Genomic DNA, 21,914 nt, shown 5'->3' on the forward strand with positions numbered 1-21,914 from the left:
AAGAGTTAATTAAGATGCCTTTACCCAAAGCCTGGCTCTCCCCAGCCCGGCATCTGCCCTGTGGGTTTAATGAGAAGCCCAGAGCCTGTGCAAATAACTTGTAGGGCGCCACTAACTCATTCAGCAGAGAGAGCGCAGTGCTGCCAATGCTGGGGGAGACAGTGAGTGGAAAGAAGGTGGTTTTCCTAGCGGCAGGCAGACAGGACCGCGCGGTTGGGTGTGAGCTCCGCCCCTGCAGCCGAGCTGAAAAAGCCAGGATCCTGGCTCCTCGGCCCCTCTCTTCACAATATTTGATTAGGAATTCGGGGGCGGGACCCTGGCCTGGCACAGACCCGGGCGCTCTCAGTACACACGCTCACTCCTTCGCTCTCACACACACTTCCTTCAGCCCCAGGAGTCCACAGGCAGAGGGACGTGGTCACTCTGAAAGGTTCAACTCCAGGTAAGTGAAGTCGTTTTACTTGTTGGGACGTGGTCACTCTGAAAGGTTCAACTCCAGGTAAGTGAAGTCGTTTTACTTGTTTTTGAGACTTGTCGTTCCACCAGAAAATAAGGGAAAGGGGCTGGGGAGTGGGAGAGGACGGCAGGGGGAAGTCATTCCTCCCTCTCCCTCTCTGGGCAGTGCTCCCAGGATGCTGGAGACGGCCAAGGGGACTTTGAAAGAAGGGGTCCCAGCATGCTACCTTTGTCCTGCAACTCCTTTCTGATTGTTGGGGGGACCTCCAGTTCTCAGGCACAAAAAGCAAAGGGGAGCCAGCTCTGCCAGGCTACTACTCATAAATGCCCGCCCACCCCCCCCCCCCCCCCCCCCCCGTGTCCCTGCAGTCTCTCCTATAGAGGGGCTGTGGGGCCGAAACACTGCTGGGGAAGGGGGGAGGGGAGTTTTGTGTATTGAGTCTGAGTGTGTGTGTGTGTGTGTGTGTGTGTGTGTGTGTGTGTGTGTGTGTTGCTGGGGTGAAAGGGAGAGAAAGAAGTGTTGAGAGCTGACCATGTGTAGGGAGCTGTGAGTGGGGGTCCAGTCCAGGGAGGGGATGGCTTCTGGTTTGACCTCCTCCACTCTGCTAAGGGAGGGATGGTTCTGTGGAGTGGAGAAATGAGAGAGCAGCAGTAACTTCTGAGTAAGCTTCCCCAACTCACAGAGTGGCAGTCCGAGAAACTTCCCCTCAGGAAACGCTGAGCACAGGAGGGTCTCTAGCATTAGGGGGTGATTTAAGAGCAGACAACAAGAAATGGGGGTAGGACAAGCAGAGGCATAAGGTCCCCACCAAACCCTGTCAACAGTCAGGGCTCCTAAGTAGAGGCCAAAGTGGGCAGGATGCATGCCCCTGGAAAGCTGAGTCTTAAAGAGGAAGGTGGCTCTTGTCTGCCAAAGTACCCAGTCTGGAAGGAGAAATGGAGACAGAGGCTCACTGTGCCAGCCTCAGACAGCCACCTTGGTCCTGCTGCAGCCCAGAGCTGTGCATGGAAAAATGTGCTGTTGGCAGTGGGCCGTTCCATCAGTCTTCTCTCCTGGCCAGAGCCAGGGCCCAGCCAGCGTGCCCAGGCCATGGGCGATTGGGTTGGCTTCTCAGAAACACTGTGGGCTCTTTGTCCGAGGCTTCAGGCTGCCTGAGAGTGAGCCAGGGTGCCTCTCCTCTGCAGCCCAGAGGCTGATGGGATGAAGCTGGCCTAAGAGAACTGTTTTCAGGGAACCAAGAGGTCTGGGAGGGGTGGTGGACACAGAGTGACTCTATTGTCACAGTCAGGGTGCTGCCCATCAGTTCAGTGGATTTCATGCTGGCTTTTAGACTTCTCTCTTTCTCCTGTCCACAGCTGCCAACCCCAGCAAGGCCCAAAAGTCAGGTGAGAGATATCTGTGACTTTCCCAGGACCAAAAAGGGTCTAAGGTTTCCCCATCCAAGGGTGACACTCACACCTCTGGACGGTGCCCATTGCTCACAGGAGCTATGCAGCGCTCTGGCTATAGGTAGTCAGAGTAGAGTGCTCAGGCCTGATATGTCACCCCCTGACCCCTCATCTTCCATACCTTCAGCTTCCCTCTCAGATGGCACCATGCCTGCATTTGTCCCCAGGCCTGCCTATTCTCATCTCACTAGCATAGAAGTTCAAAGGCAACAGCTGATGCCAGTGTGAGGGCCTCGATAGGAAGCCTGCTAATCCAGATGTCTCCACAGGGATGGCAAGGGGATGCCAGAATCCCATTCTAAAGCCACGTTCCCTTGGGCACACGTGTAAGTCTTCAAATCCTATTCCCTTTTGTGCTGTTCCTCAATTCATGTCTCTTGGCCCCACATGGCTCTTGCGTAATGTCCGTGGTGGAGCATGAAGAGTGCTAATACTTTCCTAGACATCAGAGAGGACAGCAGGTGGACTGACTCAGGCTCCCTGCCCTCAGCCACTCTGGAAGACAAGGGCCATTCCCGGGCGCCAGTGCCTGCCAAGTTGCATGTGTAGCCACACACTGCTAACCCAAGAGTATCCTCACCCAGCAGACTGTTCTAGACGCTGGCACTCTGGAGGGCAGCCCACGGCTCCCCAAAGACTCAGAATCAGAAACCCTCAGCCTGCCCAAGAGACCAAAAGATCTTTCAGAAGTAATTCAGATCTTCCCCTTTGAGGGCTCCAGCCACTTCTGGAGGTTTCCCAGAGCCATGGGGCTTTTGCCTTGGACTTTTGAAAATTTTTACTTCCCCGGGGAGTCCAAGTTGGATGTGAATTCAGGCCTGAAGAGCACTCCACCCCACAGGGATTGCTATGGGCTCTCCAGCTGCCACAATAGAACCTTCAGGTTCTGCCCCTCCAAAAAAATGCAGCACCCCCATTCAAGTTTCTTCTCATCTCAAAGACTCCCCTTCTGGGCCTCTATGCACCCAGCTCCCCTCAGACAGCCAAGGTCCAGCTGGGAGGAGGCAGGCAGGAAGGGAGAGCCAGGCTCCTATTTGCAGGTGTTTGGCACCAAATCAGATCCGCTCAAAGCCTGAGGCTCGCCCACTCCCCTCCCTGGAGTCTCACTCATGTGGGCTTGCTCTGTTCTCTCTCCTTCCTTGCAGAGACAACATGCAGTGGGCCTCTGTCCTGCTGCTGGCAGGGCTGTGCTCCCTCTCCCGGGCCCAGTATGATGACGACCCTCACTGGTGGTTCCACTACCTCCGCAGCCAGCAGTCCACCTACTACGATCCCTATGAACCTTACCCTTATGAGCCCTATGAGCCTTACCCCTACGGGGTGGAGGAGGGTCCGGCCTACGCCTATGGCTCTCCACCCCCACCACCAGAACCTCGAGACTGCCCCCAGGAGTGTGACTGCCCCCCTAACTTCCCCACGGCCATGTACTGTGACAACCGCAACCTGAAGTACCTGCCCTTCGTCCCCTCCCGCATGAAGTATGTCTACTTCCAGAACAACCAGATCTCCTCCATCCAGGAAGGTGTCTTTGACAACGCCACCGGGCTGCTCTGGATCGCTCTCCACGGCAACCAGATCACCAGTGACAGGGTGGGCAGGAAGGTCTTCTCTAAGCTGAGGCACCTGGAGAGGCTGTACCTGGACCACAACAACCTGACCCGGATGCCCGGCCCACTGCCTCGATCCCTGAGGGAACTCCATCTCGACCACAACCAGATCGCGCGGGTCCCCAACAATGCGCTGGAGGGGCTGGAGAACCTCACAGCCTTGTACCTTCAACACAACGAGATCCAGGAAGTGGGCAGCGCGATGAGGGGCCTCCGGTCATTGATCTTGCTGGACTTGAGCTACAACCACCTTCGGAGGGTGCCGGATGGACTGCCCTCCGCCCTTGAGCAGCTGTATCTGGAGCACAACAACGTCTACTCCGTCCCCGACAGCTACTTCCGGGGGTCGCCCAAACTGTTGTATGTGCGGTTGTCCCACAACAGTCTCACCAACAATGGCCTGGCCTCGAACACCTTCAATTCCAGCAGCATCCTTGAGCTCGACCTCTCCTACAACCAACTGCAGAAGATCCCCCCAGTCAACACCAACCTGGAGAACCTCTACCTCCAGGGCAATAGGATCAATGGTGAGACCTTGGCTAAGGGGCATGGGGAGGGGCAGTCTATTTCCCTGGAAAGACCCTATTCTGTGTGCTGGTGGCAACACAAAAGCCATAGCAGTAGAGTAACTGGAGAGCACATCTAAAGCACCCTGAGGCCCAGCCTTGCCTAACAGCAGCGTGAATAAAAGTTAGTGGACAGTGGTTGGTAAGAAGACTTCCCAGAAGGAAGTTTCAATGCACGTCCTGAGAGATAAGTGGGCATGGGATAGAGCAGTGGTCGGCAAACCGCGGCTCGTGAGCCACATGCGGCTCTTTGGCCCCTTGAGTGTGGCTCTTTCACAAAATACCACATGCGGGCGCGCACGTACAGTGCGATTGAAACTTCGTGGCCCATGCGCAGAAGTTGGTTTTCGGCCTGGGCGAGTCTATTTTGAAGAAGTGGCATTAGAAGAAGTGGGGGGTGGACATATAGAGAGGATGAACGAAAGGAGATAGATGAAACAAGTATACAAGACAAGTGTGGATGGGAGAGTTGGTAGGGGTCGACCTCAGCGAACGTACCTCAATCAGACTGAGGATGTTTTTAGCAAAGGCCAGCTTAGGAGGACCCTAATTAAGTTAATAACAATGTACCTACCTACATAGTTTAAGTTTAAAAAATTTGGCTCTCAAAAGAAATTGCAGTCGTTGTACTGTTGATATTTGGCTCTGTTGACTAATGAATTTGCCGACCACTGGGCTAGAGGAACTCAGGACAAAGCCATTCTGCGAAGACAAATTGCCAGGATCAAAGGAACCAGTCATTGAACAGGTCACCTGTAGGGGACAGCCAGGAAATTCGTGTGACCGAGAGGAAGGGGTCATGAGATTGAGGAGCCGTGAGAGATGAGTCTGGAAAGGGTTGGGAGTGGCCATTCATAGAGAGAAGGGATTGAAGCTGAATTTGTAGGATCCATCTTGGGGGGCGGGGGGGACGGGGAGGTGGGCTAAGAAACCATGGCACCTGCACCTACTCACTGGCCCAGAAGAGGATGCGCTCTCTGTTTCCACACCATCTACTCCTGCCCCTACAGCCTGGTCTTGTGTTTGGGTGTTTATTTGCTTTTCAAACATTAATAGTTGGTGGACAAGATTGTGCAGCTGCTCCGAGCTGAATGCAGTACTTGTTCTGGTCAGTTCTCCCTGGAGTTCAAGGAGTCCCTAGAGGCAGGGCAAAGGTCCCCCTAGAACAGGAGTCCTCAAACTACGGCCCGCGGGCCACATGCAAATACAAATATTGTATTTGTTCCCGTTTTGGTTTTTTTACTTCAAAAATAAGATATGTGCAGTGTGCATAGGGATTTGTTCATAGTTTTTTTTTTTTATAGTCCGGCCCTCCCACGGTCTGAGGGACAGTGAACTGGCCCCCCGTTTAAAAAGTTTGAGGACCCCTGCCCTAGAATAACATGAGCCTGAACACGACAAAGCCCTAGGGTGGTAGGGAAGGACCCCGGGCTTCTTGTTGCCCAAGCACTTCCCTGCAGATGCCTAAAGGAACCCAAAGAGCTGCCTATTCGTTTCAGATTGGATTACCTGGTTGCTTGCCAGCTCCTACTCAGAATGTTGCGTTCAGACTGTGCTTACATGGCTCCGGGCATCTGACGTCTTAATCCTACCCGGAGGGCCCAGAGCCAGCATTTAACCTCCCTTCCTCTGTCAGCAAAGTCCCCTCTCCCTGGGGAAAGAAAGACTAACAAAGGGCTTTGAAGCAGAGCCTGCTGAGAGCAAAGAGCACCTATCTGGGCTGAGTTATCACCCTGAGTCTCTTGATCCTTTTTCTCCCAGTGCTCAGCGAACAGATCAGTCATTTGGTGAGACCTTAACGAGCTGGACAGCCCTCAGAGTGAGAGAGACACCAGTCCCAGAGGTTGGCAGTGGGGCTAGAAAGCTGACAAGGGCCCTAGCCGGTTTGGCTCAGTGGGTAGAGTGTCGGGCTTCAGACCAAAGGGTCCTGGGTTTGATTCTGGCCAAGGGCACGTACATTGGTTGCTGGCTCCTCCCATGCCCATTAGGGCGCATGCAGAAGGCAACCAATCGATGTGTTTCTCTCAAGTCAATGTTTCTGTCTTTCCCTCTCTCTTCCACTCTCTCTCTAAAAATCAATGGAAAAATATCCTCAGGTGAGGATGAACAACAACAATAACAACAAAAGAAAGCTGACGAGGTGTCTGGTCCACTAGTTTGAAGTGCCAGACACCAGACGGGGTTTTGTCTTTAATGTCTCATTCCAAGGGGGCAGTTCTCTAAGACGTCTCTAAGATGTTGCATGCCACAGGGAGTTTGACATTTACCCGCAGCTGTCCATCATTCCACTAACTCTCCCTCACCCCTCCCAGAAGTCACCACTCCTTACCTGCCACCCATTCTGAATCCAGGAGGACTGTCACATCAGAAACGGCATGTTCTATGCTGTGCTCCATCAGAGTTTGACCTTGAAACGGTGACAGCGAACAGCATCTGTCAGGGGAGAGAACCCATTTGTCACCGCCTAACTATGCAATCAGAGAGGCTTGGGGTGGAAGTGGCTTCATCACAGCGTCTGCTACCGTCCTGCCCTCATGCAGAGCCATGTCTGCTGCTCAAATACTAGGTGGCCCATCCCTTTCTAAAACTCTGCTGAAGATAAAATTACTTTAGTAAAGTGTCCTAAGGTCTCCCAAGAAAGTTCTCCCTTAAGTCAAAAAACCTAAAAGTGTTCTCTACCCTGACTGGCATTGCTCAGTGGTTGGAACGTTGGACTGTGCATCAGAGGGTCTCGGGTTTGATTCCCGGTCAAGGGCACATACCTGGGTTGCAGGTTCGATCCCTGCCTCTGGTCAGGGCCCGTGTAGGATCGTTGTGTCTTTCTCACATCAATGTTTCTCTCTCTTTCTCCCCCTCCCCTCTCCCTTCCCCTCCACTCTCTCTAAAAACCAATGGGAAAATATCCCCACTCCTTGGGTGAGGAGAAAACAAAACAAAACACAAAAACATAAAATTTTTCAGTGTCTACCCCAAATCCCTTCTTGTACGATTTAACCCAAATCCTCTTTGACTCGTTATTAGCCTCTCTCCTAGTCGTCTCTTTAGACAAAACAACAGCAATTCCTTATTTTTCTTAATCAGTGAATTAGCACATGGAAAGTGCTTGGTCCGGGGCCTGGCACATTATTGGGAAAGCAACGCACAATCACTGTTATTAGCTTTTCTTCTTTTTGCCACTTTAAAGTTAACAGGCATAGTTTTGTTTTGTTTTACCTTTTGTGTTGTGAAGATGGGGAAACTGAGGCAGGGAAGGAAAAGCAGCCTCTCCATGTCACCCAGGCTGTGTAGCATTGCACCCTGAGCCCCTCCTTTCGTGCTCCCCCCCCCCCCCCCCCAGCCAGGCGTCTCTGGCTGAGAATGTGAGGAGCAGCCCCTGAGGCGGATCACCAGCAGGGAAGACAGACCCCAGCTTAGCCCCTCTCCTCGGCGCATGACAGAAAGGCCCCCCGGCAGGGGCCGGCAGGGACCCGTGGGGGTGCAGGCGGAATTGAAGGAGCCCTCGGAGAAGGGCAGGAACTAAGGGTGTGCAGGGGACAGGCCGTCCTCCCCTCCCCTTCCTTCTTCCACTAGCATCGCCCTCCGTTTTTCCAGCCTGGCAGCAGCAGGGAACACAGCTCGGACTGTACTCAGCAGCTCTGGGATCCAGTGGGGCAGGGCGGGTACAGCAGCAGGCATTTGGAAAGACTTATGTCAGCTTTTAATCTGGGCTGGAAAGTGTCCTCGGAGTCTCCTAGCAGAAGAGCCCTGTGCTATGAATGAGCTTGGAGAAGGAACTCAGGGTAGCCAGCATGTGGGCGGAATCTACACACTGTGGGCCCACAGCCCCCAGAGCCCCCGGATTTATATGTGCAGGGCGGGGAGCCAGGGTTTGAACAGGGGGTAGAGATTCTATCCTGGGACCTCCAGCGAGCGCAGTCCCAAATAGGGTAGGAAATGCTACTCACACTGGGCCACTCTGCTTCTCCCCAGCTCACCCCACTCACTGCTTCCATGCGGACACCTAGACCCAGCCCCTGGTCTTTACTCTGCCCCCAGCCCGCCCACTCCGAGGCCACTCGGCCCATTCCCCAGGACCGGAAAGGAAGCATCCCAAAGATTTCAGACTCTCTCTCCCTCCTTAGTACACTCTGGAAAAGGGCACTCCCCCCCCTCCCCTCTCCCCTCCCCTCCCCTCCCCTCCTTCTGCTTTGGGCCTGGATTTTCTGTCTTCTGTTTACATTGGCTGCAGCCTCACCTCATCTCCTCTTGGTCAGTTCTTAACAGAGACGGAAACCCATTGGTTGTATTAATTTAAAAACACGTTCTTCCCCAGCCTGTGACGTCTCTATACTGTCCTCCTCGCAACCTTCATTTCATCCCCACAACGCCCTCCACCATCGCCCCTGGGAAGAATCAGAAAGCCTTCCTCCCACTCCTGCTGCCCAGCTTCAGGCCGGCAGAGCTCCCGACCGCCGCGGCAAGCCGAGAGCGCCTCTGGTGGACACAAAAGTGAGCCCCACCCTGGCTCAGCCCGGCGTTTCGCCCTGGAGATGTACTGAGTGGGCCCTACCCTTGAACCAGACCCAGACCGACACTCACCTGAGCATCTTCCTCAAGCCCTTACCACGTGAAGGAGCCCCAGGGGCCTCAGAGCGTTTCGGTGGTGACTTCTGGTGTCCCTGCTGGATTTTTAACTGAGTTCTTGTTTTTCTCCTTTCCAGTTCCTGACCAGTAGATCCTAGACCAGCGGTTCTCAACCCATGGATCAGGACCCCTTTGGGGGTCGAAGTATCCTTTCACAGGGGTTGCCTAAGACCATCGGAAAACACATATATAATTACATATTGTTTTTGTGATTAATCACTATGCTTTAATTATGTTCAATTTGTAGCAATGAAATTGGGGGTCACCACAATATGAGGAACTGTATTAAAGGGCCGCGGCATTAGGAAGGTTGAGAACCACTGCCCTAGACAGAGGCGGCTGATGTGCCTAAGAGGACAATCAGAGGGAAAAGGGGGTGAAAGGCTGCAGAAGAGTTTGTTAAAACCGAACAGAGCTATTGCACCTCTTAGGATTACGTGGTTTGAGGGGAGAGCTTTGAAAGGGGAACATTCTTTTGGAATTTAAAAGGAAGAGAAAAACCATAGTCATGTGAAATGCAGGAGGCGGGGGAATTGTGTACTTGACTCCAGGGGTTCTTGGCAGCCTGGTTCGTCTGTCCTGTCCTTGAGCCTCAGCGCCTTGCTCACCCCTGGCAGTGCTGGGAGTGGAGGGGCACAGCCCCTCGGAGCCTGCCTCACGGTAATTTCCTGCCACTTTCTCTGTCTGCAAAGAGGCAGGGGATATTCCAGCTTTGAGTCCCTCCATTTGCCTTGTCTTTCATCTCAGAGCCATTGAGCAAAGCCCTCTCAAAAGCTATCCATACCTCTCGCTGCCAGGCTTGGTCTTTGATTTCCTCTGCTTCCCCTGCTGCACGCAGATGGGAAGGGATCAGGTCCTGGTGGGAAGAACACTCAAGGGCATTCCAGGGTCTGCAAATGCTGTCCAGGCTGGGGGTGGGTAGGAGGCTGGAGCAGCAGACACAGCTGAAGGCCCACTTTTTGCGCCCCCTAGTGGTCGGAGTTGGTATGACTCCAACCCTAGCGCCCTCCTGGGCCACCCAGCCAAGCTCCAGCCCCGGCGGGCGCCAAGCAGCTTCCCAGGCCGCGCTGCGGATCCGGGACCCTGATCCGGGCTCCTCCCACCCACCTCCGCCCCTCTTGTCCCCGCAGAGTTCTCCATCAGCAGCTTCTGCACCGTGGTGGACGTCATCAACTTCTCCAAGCTGCAGGTGCTGCGCCTGGACGGGAACGAGATCCAGCGGAACGCCATGCCCGAGGACGCGCCCCTCTGCCTGCGCCAGGCCAGCCTCATCGAGATCTGAGCGGCCCTGCCCTGCGCGGGGCCCACGCCACCCCGCCCCTCTGCATTTGGCTTGATGGTTTGGTTTGGCTTTTGCTGGAAGGTCTAGGACAGACCATGTGACAGCACTCCACGGGCTCCCCTCATATCTTCCCTGTAGGCAGGGTCAGGTGGGCCAGGGCACACACAGGCAGCTTCCTGTCGAGGTGCAGGCCCCAGCTCCCTTTCCCAGGACAGAGGTGGCGGCAGAGGGAGCAATACCCGCAGTCCCAGCGTCAGGAATCTCACTACCCTTAGCTTCTTCCCGAGGGTCTGGAGTCATGAGCTCTGCAGTTGCCTGGGCACAGCACATTAGCTATTTTCCCAACGATCCCCGACTCTGAGCAGCGCCTGCCCGCTCCCATGTGCGGTATGAGGCTGGTCATGCCACTCCCCTGGGCTGGCACTCACTGTTCCTCCGAATATACCTCTGTCCAGCTGCCTCCCAGCTCCACCTCATCCCCTCAACTGGCCCCACAGACAGCTCTCTGGCCTCAGCCCCAGACAGGAGGCCTCAGGCCCTTGGCATCTGCCTGCCAGAGGACCCACCCTTGTGTCTGCAATTGGAAGGACACAAGAGTCACCTCTCTGCCTCCCTCACCTCACTCCTTGAAAGCCACCAGACTCAAGGTCACCATTATGATGACAATATTCAGGGCCCGATATGGGAGGAGACAACCAACCTTAGGCTTAAAAGTGCAGGGGGCTCTTAAAACTGTACAGGGCAGGTAGGTCGGACTTCAAAAGAGGAAGCTCAGGCAGAGCAGGCTGGATGAGGAGGCTGCCCCACACTCTGCATGGCCAGCAGCTCCCTGCTTGGGTCTTATCCTCAAAGGAGAGACCAGCATGAGAAAGGGTGGTTGGCCCCTCCTCTGACCCATGCACGAAGGCCCTCATCCTGGTGGGAGAAGCAGACTCCAGCCAGCCCCGGGCTTGCCTGCTGGCCCAAGGAGGAGGCTGTGGCTCACCTGTGTGCATTGGTTTGTGCTAAGGCCACGGTTCTGCAGGACCAGCGCTGGCTGGGGATGCTCACTGGGTCACTGAAGCCAGGCCAGGCAGCCAGCTCCTTCCGGTGCTGAGCATAAACCCTCTGCTTTTGCAGCTCTGAGCTACACTCTCGCTACTGAAGGTTCCTGTTGCTTTATAGCTTTGGCTGGAGAGCATTGCTATAGACTCCCCATTTCTGAACGGTAATGTCGCCTGGAGCCTAGCCCTCCTCTTTGGGGGCCCATGGGGATGGAGCCACCTGGGAAGCCCAGGGCAGGGACCCCTGGAAGAGAGAGAACCCTAGCCTGGCCCCTGCCAGATGCCATTGTGTCCCTGATACTGTGTGTGTTTGGGAGCAGCTTCCCCAAGAAGTGAAGGAGGGATCCCTGGACTCTGTTCTTGGTCCCAGACCCTGAAATCCACAAAAGCCAAACAAACCAGCTCATTTCAACAAAGGAGCTCTGATGTGAGGGGCAAGGCTGCCCCCGCCCAGGCTCTTCAGAAAGCATCTGCATGTGAGCACCATCATGCCGCTATAAAGGATTCTTATTACAGGAAAAGCATGAGTGGTGGCTGACTGACCAATAAAGGTATTTTACTATTGCATCTGCAAGAATGGAGTCATTAAAGGCAGACACTTTAATCGGACCTAGTGGGGTCACATAAGCCTCAGACAGGAAGAGCCCACCTTCTCATCTATTCTGCTTGGGCAGATGTAGTTAAAGGCCTAAAAAACAAAGCAAAACACCTGTATGAAATCTCTAGTAAGCATACTTTGTGCATTGGAAGTTCTTCTTGAAGTCTAACTTCAATCTCTCTAGCTACACATTTCCTTCCATTGGGTCCACCAGAGAGAAAGAGCTGGCTTTTTTCAAGCATTCTGATGTTTTCCTCCTTCCTTCAGCCTCCCTTGTCCAGCCAGTAATTCTGGGTCCCAGGGGTCCTGAGTGTAGTTGTCTTAACCTCTCCTGCCCTCTAGCGGCAACTGTGCAGAACTGGGGGCAGTCAAGCAGGGCAAAGCCCAGCTGGGCCTGGAAGAGGAAAATAAGCTCATTCATCCTCTCCACCCCCCACATTTCCTGAAAGCCTTTAAGTGCCAGATGTCGTGCTAGGTGCTTAGCAAATGTTACAAAGTCAAGAGGGCAGACTAGGATTGCGACTTTCGGGACAACCCACTGTTTCCCAATAGAGAAATAACTGATATTTATTGAGCATCCTATATAATGAAACCCTAATATGCAAATCGACCGAACGACAGAGTGACTAATCACTATGACGCACACTGACCACCAGGGGGCAGACGCTCAACGCTGGAGCTGCCTCCTGGTGGTCAGTGCACTCCCACAGGGGGAGCACCACTCAGCCAGAAGCCAGGCTCACGGTTGGAGAGTGCAGCAGTGGTGGCAGGAGTCTCTCCCTCCTCTGCAGCAGTGCTAAGGATCCCTCAGGGGATTTCCAGCTGTGGGGAGCAGGCCTAAGCCGGCAGGGGGACATCCCCCAAGGGGTTTCGGACTGTGAGAGGGCACGGGCCAGGCTGAGGGACCCCCTCAGTGCACGAATGTCATGCACCAAGCCTCTAGTTAATATATAATATGAAATTCTGTGCCAAGTATGTTACCAATGTTATCACTCCATCTGAAGCCAGAGTAAACGACTTTGATTATAAGTCACTGGAGCAAGAATTGGGCAGGGATGTGAGTGTATATAGACCAGAAGGAAATTGTAGCGTCAGGCCACAGGCCTCACTGCAAGGGCAGCACGTTCAGCACATCCTGGGGGAGAAGAAGGCGTGGACACACAGGCAGGGATGTAGCCCAGCTGTGAGAAAGAACCCCCTGCCTCTACTTTTTTAAAAATTCTCACTCCTGGATGTTTAGGGAGAGGGGAGGGAGGGAGGGAGGAAGGGGAAGAGGGAAACATCAATTGGTTGTCTCTCATACACACCCCAACAGGGGCTCAAACCTGCAACCCAGTTATGTGCCCTGACCAGGAAGCAAACACACAACCTTTTGGTGTAGGGCAGGGGTTGGCAAACCTCGGCTCGCGAGCCACATGTGGCTCCTTGGCCCCTTGAGTGTGGCTCTTCCACAAAATACCACGTGTGGGCGCACACGTACAGTGCGGTTGAAACTTCGTGTCCCATGCGCAGAAGCCGGTTTTTGGCCTGGGCGAATCCGTTTTGAAGAAGTGGCGTTAGACGAAGTGGGGGTACGTTTGCTGAGGTCGACCCCTCAGATTGAGGACGTTTTTAGCAAAGGCCAGCTTAGGAGTAACCTAATTAAGGTAATAACAATGTACCTACTTATATAGTTTAAGTTTAAAAAATTTGGCTCTCAGAAGAAATTTCAGTCGTTGTACTGTTGATATTTGGCTCTGTTGACTAATGAGTTTGCCGACCACTGGTGTAGGGGATGGTGCTCCAATCAGCTGAGCCACCCAACCAGGTCTCTGCTTCCATATTTTGCTTCCTAGCGGCTCCCATGAATATCACAACCGAGACAGAGCAACGGGGAGAAAGGGAGCCGGGGCCAGGCCTGCCGAGAGGCTGCCCTCCTGGCTGCACCCAGTGCCTCTCCCCAGGGTAGGGACGGGGACTGACCGTCCCTTGGGGATCGGTTGGCTCTTTTCCTTTAGGTGCCATCTGATCAGCACTTGCCATGTGCTGGGTGCTTTCCTAGGTACCTCGTTAGCACTCCTAACCTCCCTGTGCCAGAGGTACTGTTACTTTCACTATTTCACAGACGGGGAAACTGCGGCACAAAGAGGCTGAGGTCACCCAGGAAGAAAGCCCCAAGGCCAGGATCTGACCCTGGGCCATCTGTCTCCCCGGCCTGTCAGTCATGCTACCCCGTTTCTACTGCATGATCCTGGGGGGGCCCCGTGTCACTGGTGAAAGTGGGACCCCTGGGAGCATGTAGAGGCTTGGCAGTCATGGGGTGTCACCGTGGAGGGAGGCCATCTGCCTTGATTTGTCGTGGACCTAACTCCATTCTGCTCGCATTCACGGGCCCTTTATGAATTTTCCAATTGGCAGTCACTCTTCATGAATAAGTGCTTGCTGAGTGCCCTGGGCAGGCAGTGGGGATACTGCAGAGAACAAACAAACAGCCCCTGCCCTAGTGCAGTGATAATAGATGAACAAAAACCACCTCAAGGAGAACAGCTGTGAGCACAGATCTAGACGAGGATTATCCAGGAGCCTGGCCTGGCCTGGCCTGGAGGGTCAGGGGTTGAGATCAGGCATGGAGGGAGAGTGTAGTTATCCAGAGGAGGTGATGGGGGGAGGGGGCTGGGCAGTCCAGCAGAGGTAAGAGCATGGATTAACACCCTGGTGCAGGCCAAAGCTTCGAGGCACTGAAAGACAGAGCAAAATGGATGGAGCATAGGGAAGAGGGAAGAGAATTTTAAGCGATGAGGCTAGAGTTGTAGGCAGGGGTGGGTTAAACCACCTGTTGCCTTTAGCCTCTCATTTCAGACACAAGTACCAAGGAATTTCACCAACATCCCAACCCACTGTCCAAGGGCCTGTGTTGTATGCAGCCTCACGTTCTACATTCCAACCACTAGTGGGCAGCATCTCACTTCGCACCGCCAGAGGCTTTCAGGAAAGTTAAAAAGACTTCAGTTTGCTCCCACATTCTCCCAAACCCGCTCTGATTACACCCAGCCCCACTAGACTCTGACCAAAGATCAAGACCCCAGAAGGCAGGGTGTAAGCAGGGTCGTGACCTTGTATGCAGCGAACCTCTTTGGCAGTCTGGTGAAGCCAACCTCTTCTCAAAACATTTTTAAAGGCATGAAATAAAACACATAGTTTTTACAAGAGAAACGAGTTACCTTTGACCCGCTGGGGAGGCTCAGTGGCTTGAGCATCATCCAGTGCACCAAAGGTCGCTGTTTGGATTCTGGGTCAGGGCACATGCCCAGGTCTCCGATTCAGCCCCCTGTTGGGGTGCATGTGGGAGGCAACCAATCAATGTTTCTCTCTCACATATCTCTCTCTCTCTCTCTCTCTCTCTCTCTCTCTCTCTCTCTCTCTCTCTCCCTCTGCTTTCTTCTCTCTTTGAAATCAATAAAAACATTAAATAAATAAATAAAAACCAATTACATTTAAATAGTTATAAAATATATAAATGTTTACATTGTATATATTTTTATTAATGAACTAAATAACAAGATCTAGCAACAAGTCTAATTAGCTATCGTCGCTGTGAAGTGCTGATGAGCCTAAGTGGTGTTTCTAAGTATTTTCAATAACTAGTGTGATATGAAAATACCTGTGATTTCAGTTGGTGACGAAGCCTGGGTACTCCTAATACCGCTGTGGTCTGTTTCCTTCATAATTGACAGGAATGCTAGTTTTCAGTTAGCTGTGTGACAAATGAAAATACAGTGTCTTCTCATCCAGACTCACCAACTGCTCTCACTTAAGCCATGAAAAGACAGGCAGAACCCTGGATCATTGAGAAGAGGTGGGAGAGGAGGTGAGCGTGGTCTTTTCCCGCTCTGAGTGCAGCTCACACACTCCACAAGTTTTAGCTCCCTGCAAAACCCTGAGCCAGACAGCGTGTCCCCAGCTGGTACACTTAGGATATGAAAGAATGAACGTAGAGCCCTGGCTGGTGTGGCTCAGTGGATAGCGTGTCAGCCTGCAGACCAAAGGGTCCCGGGTTCGATTCTGGTCAAGGGCACATGCCTGGGGTTGCAGGCTCAATCCCCAGTGGGGGGCGTGCAGGAGGCAGCCAATCAATGATTCTCTCTCATCATTGATGTTCCTATCTCTCTCTCCCTCTCCCTTCCTCTCTAAAATCAATAAAAATATATTTAATAAATAAAAAAAGAATGAACATAGAGCTCTCAAGGTACTTGCTACAGAGTTTGGTGGAGAGAATAACAACGAACATGCATTTTGCTTTAGACGCTTACAAAACAGTTGCTTTCGAACCCATGACACTGTGGGATGTAAGCGCCCAAGGAAGCATATGGACAAAATGCCTCTTTGTTCTTTCTGAAGAGGAAGGAGTGCTGAGGGCGGGGTGGCCAGCAAAGCCACCAGTACCTTCTCCCTGGGAGCCAGAAGCCACTTTTTTTATTCCTTTGCTCAGCCATTCATTCCACTGAGCTCTGGGGCACAGGGTCCGCAGCCGAAGTGTCATCAGGGGACACCGCGTCCTGTGTAGACCTCCTCAAGCTCTCCCAGGAAGTGCTCTGCCTCGGACAGACGGATGGCAGCGCCCGCCACCAGCTGAGCCTCTAGGTGACCCCGGCCACCGCGCTGTGCCCAATGCAAGCAAACACATTGCCCAACCCCATGGCAGCCTGAGTTTCCAGAGCAGCCATCTTCCTGGAAACCAGGCCATGCCCTGGGGACAGAGCCCACGTGTGGTTCAAGCAGGGCTGACACAGAGAGCGGCCAAGTCCTTGGCTTTTCCATGTCGTCCAGGGAGCAGAACCGGGGCGGGGGGGGGGGGGGGGTTGGGGGGGGGGACTAGGATAAAGAGGCTGAAAGGGACGAATGAACACAGCAGACCTTGCCCAGTCACTCAGGGCTCCAACAAAAATCGCAGACAGTCATAAATGCGCTGTTCCCACCTACGTGTCCAGGTTGCCAGCTGCACTTAGAAGAGAGAGAATTACACTTGACCCAGTATAAGAAATAATAACAGGAAATGGGTCAGAGTCTCAGGAGGCGATAATGAGACCTACCTACACAAGCAAAAACATTCGGAAGCAGTGGGGTTAATCTTGAACACTCCTAATAATCTATCCCAGTAATCCCCATGTCTCCACCCCGGGTATCACACCCAGGCCTGGGTCTTAGCAAAATAAGGCTCCAGGGACAGGTGGGGACGATGGCACCTGAATGGCGTAGCCGGCAGTTCAGAGGTAAACCTGGGTCAGACAACAGGGCCAGCAGTTTGCACAAGAAGGTGTGGGGAAGGCTGCTTCAAGGAAGAAGCCACAAAACCCAAATCCCAAAGCAGAACAAAGGTGTGTGGCCAGGTTCCAGGGCAGAATCAGCTCCAAGCCCAGGAGGAACGGTGAGTCAGGATCAGCCGGGGTGTCATTATGGCAACATCCCTGATGACTTCAGCCCGGAGAAGTGTCAGGTGGTGCTTCCTGGCCCATCCTCACATGTGGCACCTTCAAAACATGAACACGCCCTGGCCAGGTGGCTCGGGTGGTTGGAACATTGTCCCAAACAGTGGCAGTTTCGACTCGCAGTCAGGGCACATGCCCAGGTTGTGGGTTCCATCCCCGGTTCCATAGCCTCGAGTGAGGATTAAAAAAACACAAACATGTGTGTCCTCGGAAGTCTGAGACATGCAATCAATAAGGACTGCGTGGAAGTCGGACCAGCAGATAGAAGGAGGGGCTGTGTCAGTCCCCATTCTCTAGCAAGAATTGGCTACAGACATTGAATGTAGCCAATTTAAGTCGCAAAGGAACTCCTTTATTTGTCTGTTGCCTGTCAAGGAGGTGTCATAGCAGGAAGCTCACAGATGCCGCGGGAGGCTCTAGAACAGCCGTGGGCAAATTACGGCCCGCGGGCCGGATCCGGCCAGTTTGAAATGAATAAAACTAAAAAAAAAAAAAGACCGTACCCTTTTATGTAATGATGTTTACTTTGAATTTATATTAGTTCACACAAACACTCCATCCATGCTTTTGTTCCGGCCCTCCGGTCCAGTTTAAGAACCCATTGTGGCCCTCGAGTCAAAAAGTTTGCCCACCCCTGGGCTAGAACCAGGCTTGAAGGGCATCCAGCCATAACAATGCCATGACCGTGCCCATGTGAACCTGCAGCCACCGCTCCCAGGGCACAGACGCAGGGGTGGCTCCCCAGCACCACAGCGGACAGCGGGTGCTTCACGAGAAGCGCGGCTGCTCCTGCCTCTGGGATCTGGGCGCCATCCCTGCCCTGTCCTCCCCAGAGCGGGACCATGGGGCCCTTCCTTTGTGCCACTAACTTGTCATGCAAGGTTGCATGGGCTGAGCGGACTATTGCTCTCGAGGTGGGCGAGGCTGGGAAAGTGAGCACCGCATCCTCATCTGCCACCGCTGGCGTCTGGCTCTGGCACGTGGTAGGGGTGGCCCAGAGTCAGTCAGGGCTCGGATGCGGAGCAGCCAAGCCAATGGCAGCGTCTCCTTTGGGGAGATCTGTGGAGGGAGGTTCATGAAATGCATTGGCTCCCACACCGGCCTCCATTGCAGCTCTGAGGAGCTGAGTAACAGACACCGCGTGGGCATGGGTGCCCTGGTGTAAGCAGGACGCTGCTACATGCCTCCTTCCTCTTCAAATGTTATCACGGTCATATTTGCTTTAGAGACATTTTAAGGAACTAAAACATCACAATACATTTTAAGTCCCATTTTACCTCTTCCCATTCCTGTTTCATCCTCTCCAGAGATAAACTCCCTCTCTCAGAGGCCTGTGTGTTGTATCACTTTATTCCCTGTGTTATGCCCATACATTAATCAGGGTTATATGTGCCTGTAAACTGCCTATGGTAGTACTTTACATATCACTCTGTTTCTCGCACTGACTACTGTGCTCAAGGGTGATCTGCATGGATTCTTGTAGTCCCAGTTCGTTCATTCTAGCTACTAGACGCACGCACCTAAATTTAGTTCTCTAATCGCCTTTGGAGGCATTTGAAAATCATTTGGATTATTTTCAGCCTTTTACCGTTTGAAATAAATACGCAGTGAACACTCTTACCTGTCTCTTTGGGCTTGCCTGTGAGTCTTTCTAGAGCAGATGCCAGGGTTTCTCAACGGCGGTGCTGTTGGCACTGGGGCCTGGATAGTTCTTTGTTGGGCAGGGGTGGGGAGGACAGGGTGGACTGTGCTTAGCAGCTGGCTGTTACCCTGTAGAGGCCAATGGCACCTGTGCCCTCTCCGGTCAAGATAAAAAATGTCTCCAGTGCTGCCGAATGTTCCCTGGGAGCCAAGCACCAGGGAAGAGCCACTGGCATGTGTGTCCAGGAGGGAGCTGCTGAGTTAGGAAGTGCGAACAATCTACCTTTACCGGCTGCTGCCAAACTGCTCCCCAAGGAGTGGCACAAATGTACTCATACCCACCATGCACGGGAGCCCCATGTCCCCCCAATGCCAATATTGCTTTAGAATTGGATAATTTGACAGTCTGGTGGGTGAGACTTGGTTTGCTTTTTATTTTCATTGGCACGTCTTCTTTTCAAACAGGTAGTACTGATCCGTCCCTTTTCAGTAGTTATGCTGAGCCTTCCTTGGCAATCCCAGAAAAGGAGAGGACCTAACTCCGTCAGCCCGAACGGGGGAAACTGAGGCTGGACTCTACCTGCCAGGCACGCAGCAACAGAGCTGACGCTCCACTAGGAAGCCTGGCGGGGGGGGGGGGGGGGGGGGTGGAGAGGGGGAGGGGAGGGGTCTCCGAATGAAGGCACAGCCCTCTGTGCTGTGGGGGAAGGTGAGCACCTTGCATCTGTGCTAGTCTGTTTGGTGGGGGCGGGGGAGGCAAACGCAGGTATTGGAAGGGGCACACTAGCACCCTTCTTCCTCTAGGGCAGTGGTTCTCAACCTTGGCTGCACATTATAATCACCTGGGAATCTTTTTAAAAATCCTGATTTCTAGGCCTCATCTTCTGGCAATCCTGTTTCTTTGTTGCTAATGTTGTGGCCCCACCCCATAACAAAGAAACAGAATTTCCGGAGGACGAGGCCCAGAAATCAGGATTTTAAAAAGATTCCCAGGTGGTTCTAATGTGCAGCCAAGGTTGAGAACCACTGCTCTAGTGGAAGGGGGAAGAGAGGTGGCCTCTTTTGCCCAGAGCAGGATGGGTGGGGACAGCAGCAGCCCTGGTGTCCTGCCTAAGGCCCACCCCAGAGTAGCCACTGCAGCTACAATAGCTGTGATGGCATTTGTAAGCAAGGGCAGTGGGCAGGGGCAGGTGAGAAAGCATCGAGAACAGGTGCCTACATGACTGTAGGTGAAGGGCAGCATCAAAATGAGCAGGAGAGGGGGCCCCAGTGAATGCACTGGCATCTCCCCAGGCCCAGGACGCAGGCATCAGGCCTTGACTCATGAGTGCGTGTGAAGACAGCGGCGAGGAGTGTGTGAGACACTGTGCTCCTCCATAGTTGGAAAGGGAGCGGTCAGAGGCCAGCAGTTGTACTGGTCAGAGTGGGGCCCGTCCGCCTATTGGTCCGCTGTCACGTCACCAGAGTATCCTTTCATTGCAGAATAGAGTAGGACAAGTGGGGAACCATTGCTGTAAACCCACAGTCAGTGAGGACCACACATGAATGTTTCATGTGTTAGCTGAGCAACCTGGTTAGATTGTAAATTCTTTAAAGGTAGAGATCATGTCATATGATTCCTCCATGTACCCCACAACAGGTAGCACAGAGTTGGGCTCATAAGTTTTTAATAACACTTGTTGGATCATATTCTTTGGGGCCCAATGAAAATACTGGCATGAGATGGATTTAGTCGCCCATTGTCCCCCCTCCCCCCACACACACACCCCCCAGCACACACATACACACCTTTTTTCTATTTGCCAACAAATAGAAAGTACTCTCAATTGTATGACTTCATTTCTCTCCCTAAAATATCTGTACAGTAAGGACACGGGGATGATTCACCCATTTTACAGGTAGGGTAACTAAGACCTACCACTTTTGACTTGACCCTTAAGATATAGACTCAAGCCGAAACCGGTTTGGCTCAGTGGATAGAGCGTCAGCCTGCGGACTGAGGGGTCCCGGGTTCGATTCCGGTCAAGGGCATGTACCTCGGTTGCGGGCACATCCCCAGTGGGAGATGTGCAGGAGGCAGCTGATCGATGTTTCTCTCCCATCGATGTTTCTAACTCTCTATCTCTCTCCCTTCCTCTCTGTAAAAAATCAATAAAATATATTTAAAAAAAAAAAAAGATATAGACTCAACACGGAAATCCAATTGGCTTCCCAGTGAACCATACCTCAGCGCTTCTTGCCCTCCGCCCCGTCCCCAACATCTGGCACCACGGAGGGCCTCAGATACATCATTGCTTTTGTTCTTAATGCAAAACATCAATTAAAGCCTCCTTCTGACATGAATAGGGCACAGCAGGTGATAAAAGTAGGCAGCTGCTAGGGCTCTGTGAGCACCGGTTTGCCAGTCTCTGCATTCACTAAAGACCATCTAGGTGCCAGTGTGTAGATTAGTGGGGAAGACAAAGAGGGCAGAAAAAAAAAAGAACTCCAGGAGTTTGGGGAAAAGAACCCCATTCTGAAGTGAATGCAGGTGTGTGGGGAGATTAGGGGGGACACTCCCCAACTCCATGAAAAAAGGGAATTTAAATCCTATTAAAATGGAATCCTATCTAATAAAAGAGAAACATGGTAATTGGCGTACGACCACTACCCTTCCCATTGGCTAATCAGCGAGATATGCAAATTAACTGCCAGCCAAGATGGCGGCCAGCAGCCAGGCAGCTTGAAACTAACATGAGGCTTGCTTGCTTCAGTGACGGAGGAAACCAATGTTCCCTGCCTGCTTTGCCGGCCTCTGAGCCTGCAGTTTAAGAAACATTGTGACAAATATAGAAGCTAAACAAAACCCCAGAAACCTGCTTTCAGCGAGCCGGGATCTCAGAGCTGGAGTTATACATTGTTTCGATTATAGAACCAAAACAAACCAGATACCTTCTTTCAGCAGCAGAAGCCTCAGAGCTGGAGCCAGAGCTGGCCCAGAATAAAAAAAAGAAAAAAAGGACAGTTGGGAGCTTCAGTCGGCCTGAAAACAGCCCTCAGCCCCTCACCCAGACTGGCCAGGCACCCCAGTGGGGACCCCCACCCTGAAGGGTGTGTGCCAGCTGCAAACAGCCATCATCCCCTCACCCAGGCTGGCCAGGCACCCCAGTGGGGACCCCCACCCTGATCCAGGATACCCTTCAGG

The 21,914-nt window shown here is 52.9% G+C and overlaps 1 protein-coding gene across 2 annotated transcripts; it reads left to right on the forward strand.

Annotated features, from left to right (window-relative positions):
- Positions 1-377: 377 nt before the first annotated feature.
- On the forward strand, positions 378-11,598 carry FMOD (fibromodulin). 2 transcript variants are annotated; one of them, XM_081113132.1, is made up of 3 exons: positions 378-442; positions 3,051-4,039; positions 9,832-11,598. In XM_081113132.1, the coding sequence occupies exons 2-3, from the start codon at positions 3,058-3,060 to the stop codon at positions 9,981-9,983; spliced, it is 1,134 nt and encodes a 377-aa protein (XP_080969258.1). In that variant the 5' UTR covers positions 378-442; positions 3,051-3,057; the 3' UTR covers positions 9,984-11,598. The 2 variants fall into 2 exon arrangements, with proteins under 2 accessions (XP_080969258.1, XP_080969259.1); XM_081113133.1 differs by lacking the exon at positions 9,832-11,598 and adding an exon at positions 8,779-9,185 and having other exon boundaries at positions 407-442.
- Positions 11,599-21,914: the final 10,316 nt, after the last annotated feature.

The sequence above is a fragment of the Myotis nattereri genome, assembly GCF_964212035.1.
Source record: "Myotis nattereri genome assembly, chromosome: 18".
Classification (NCBI taxonomy): Eukaryota; Metazoa; Chordata; class Mammalia; order Chiroptera; family Vespertilionidae; genus Myotis; species Myotis nattereri.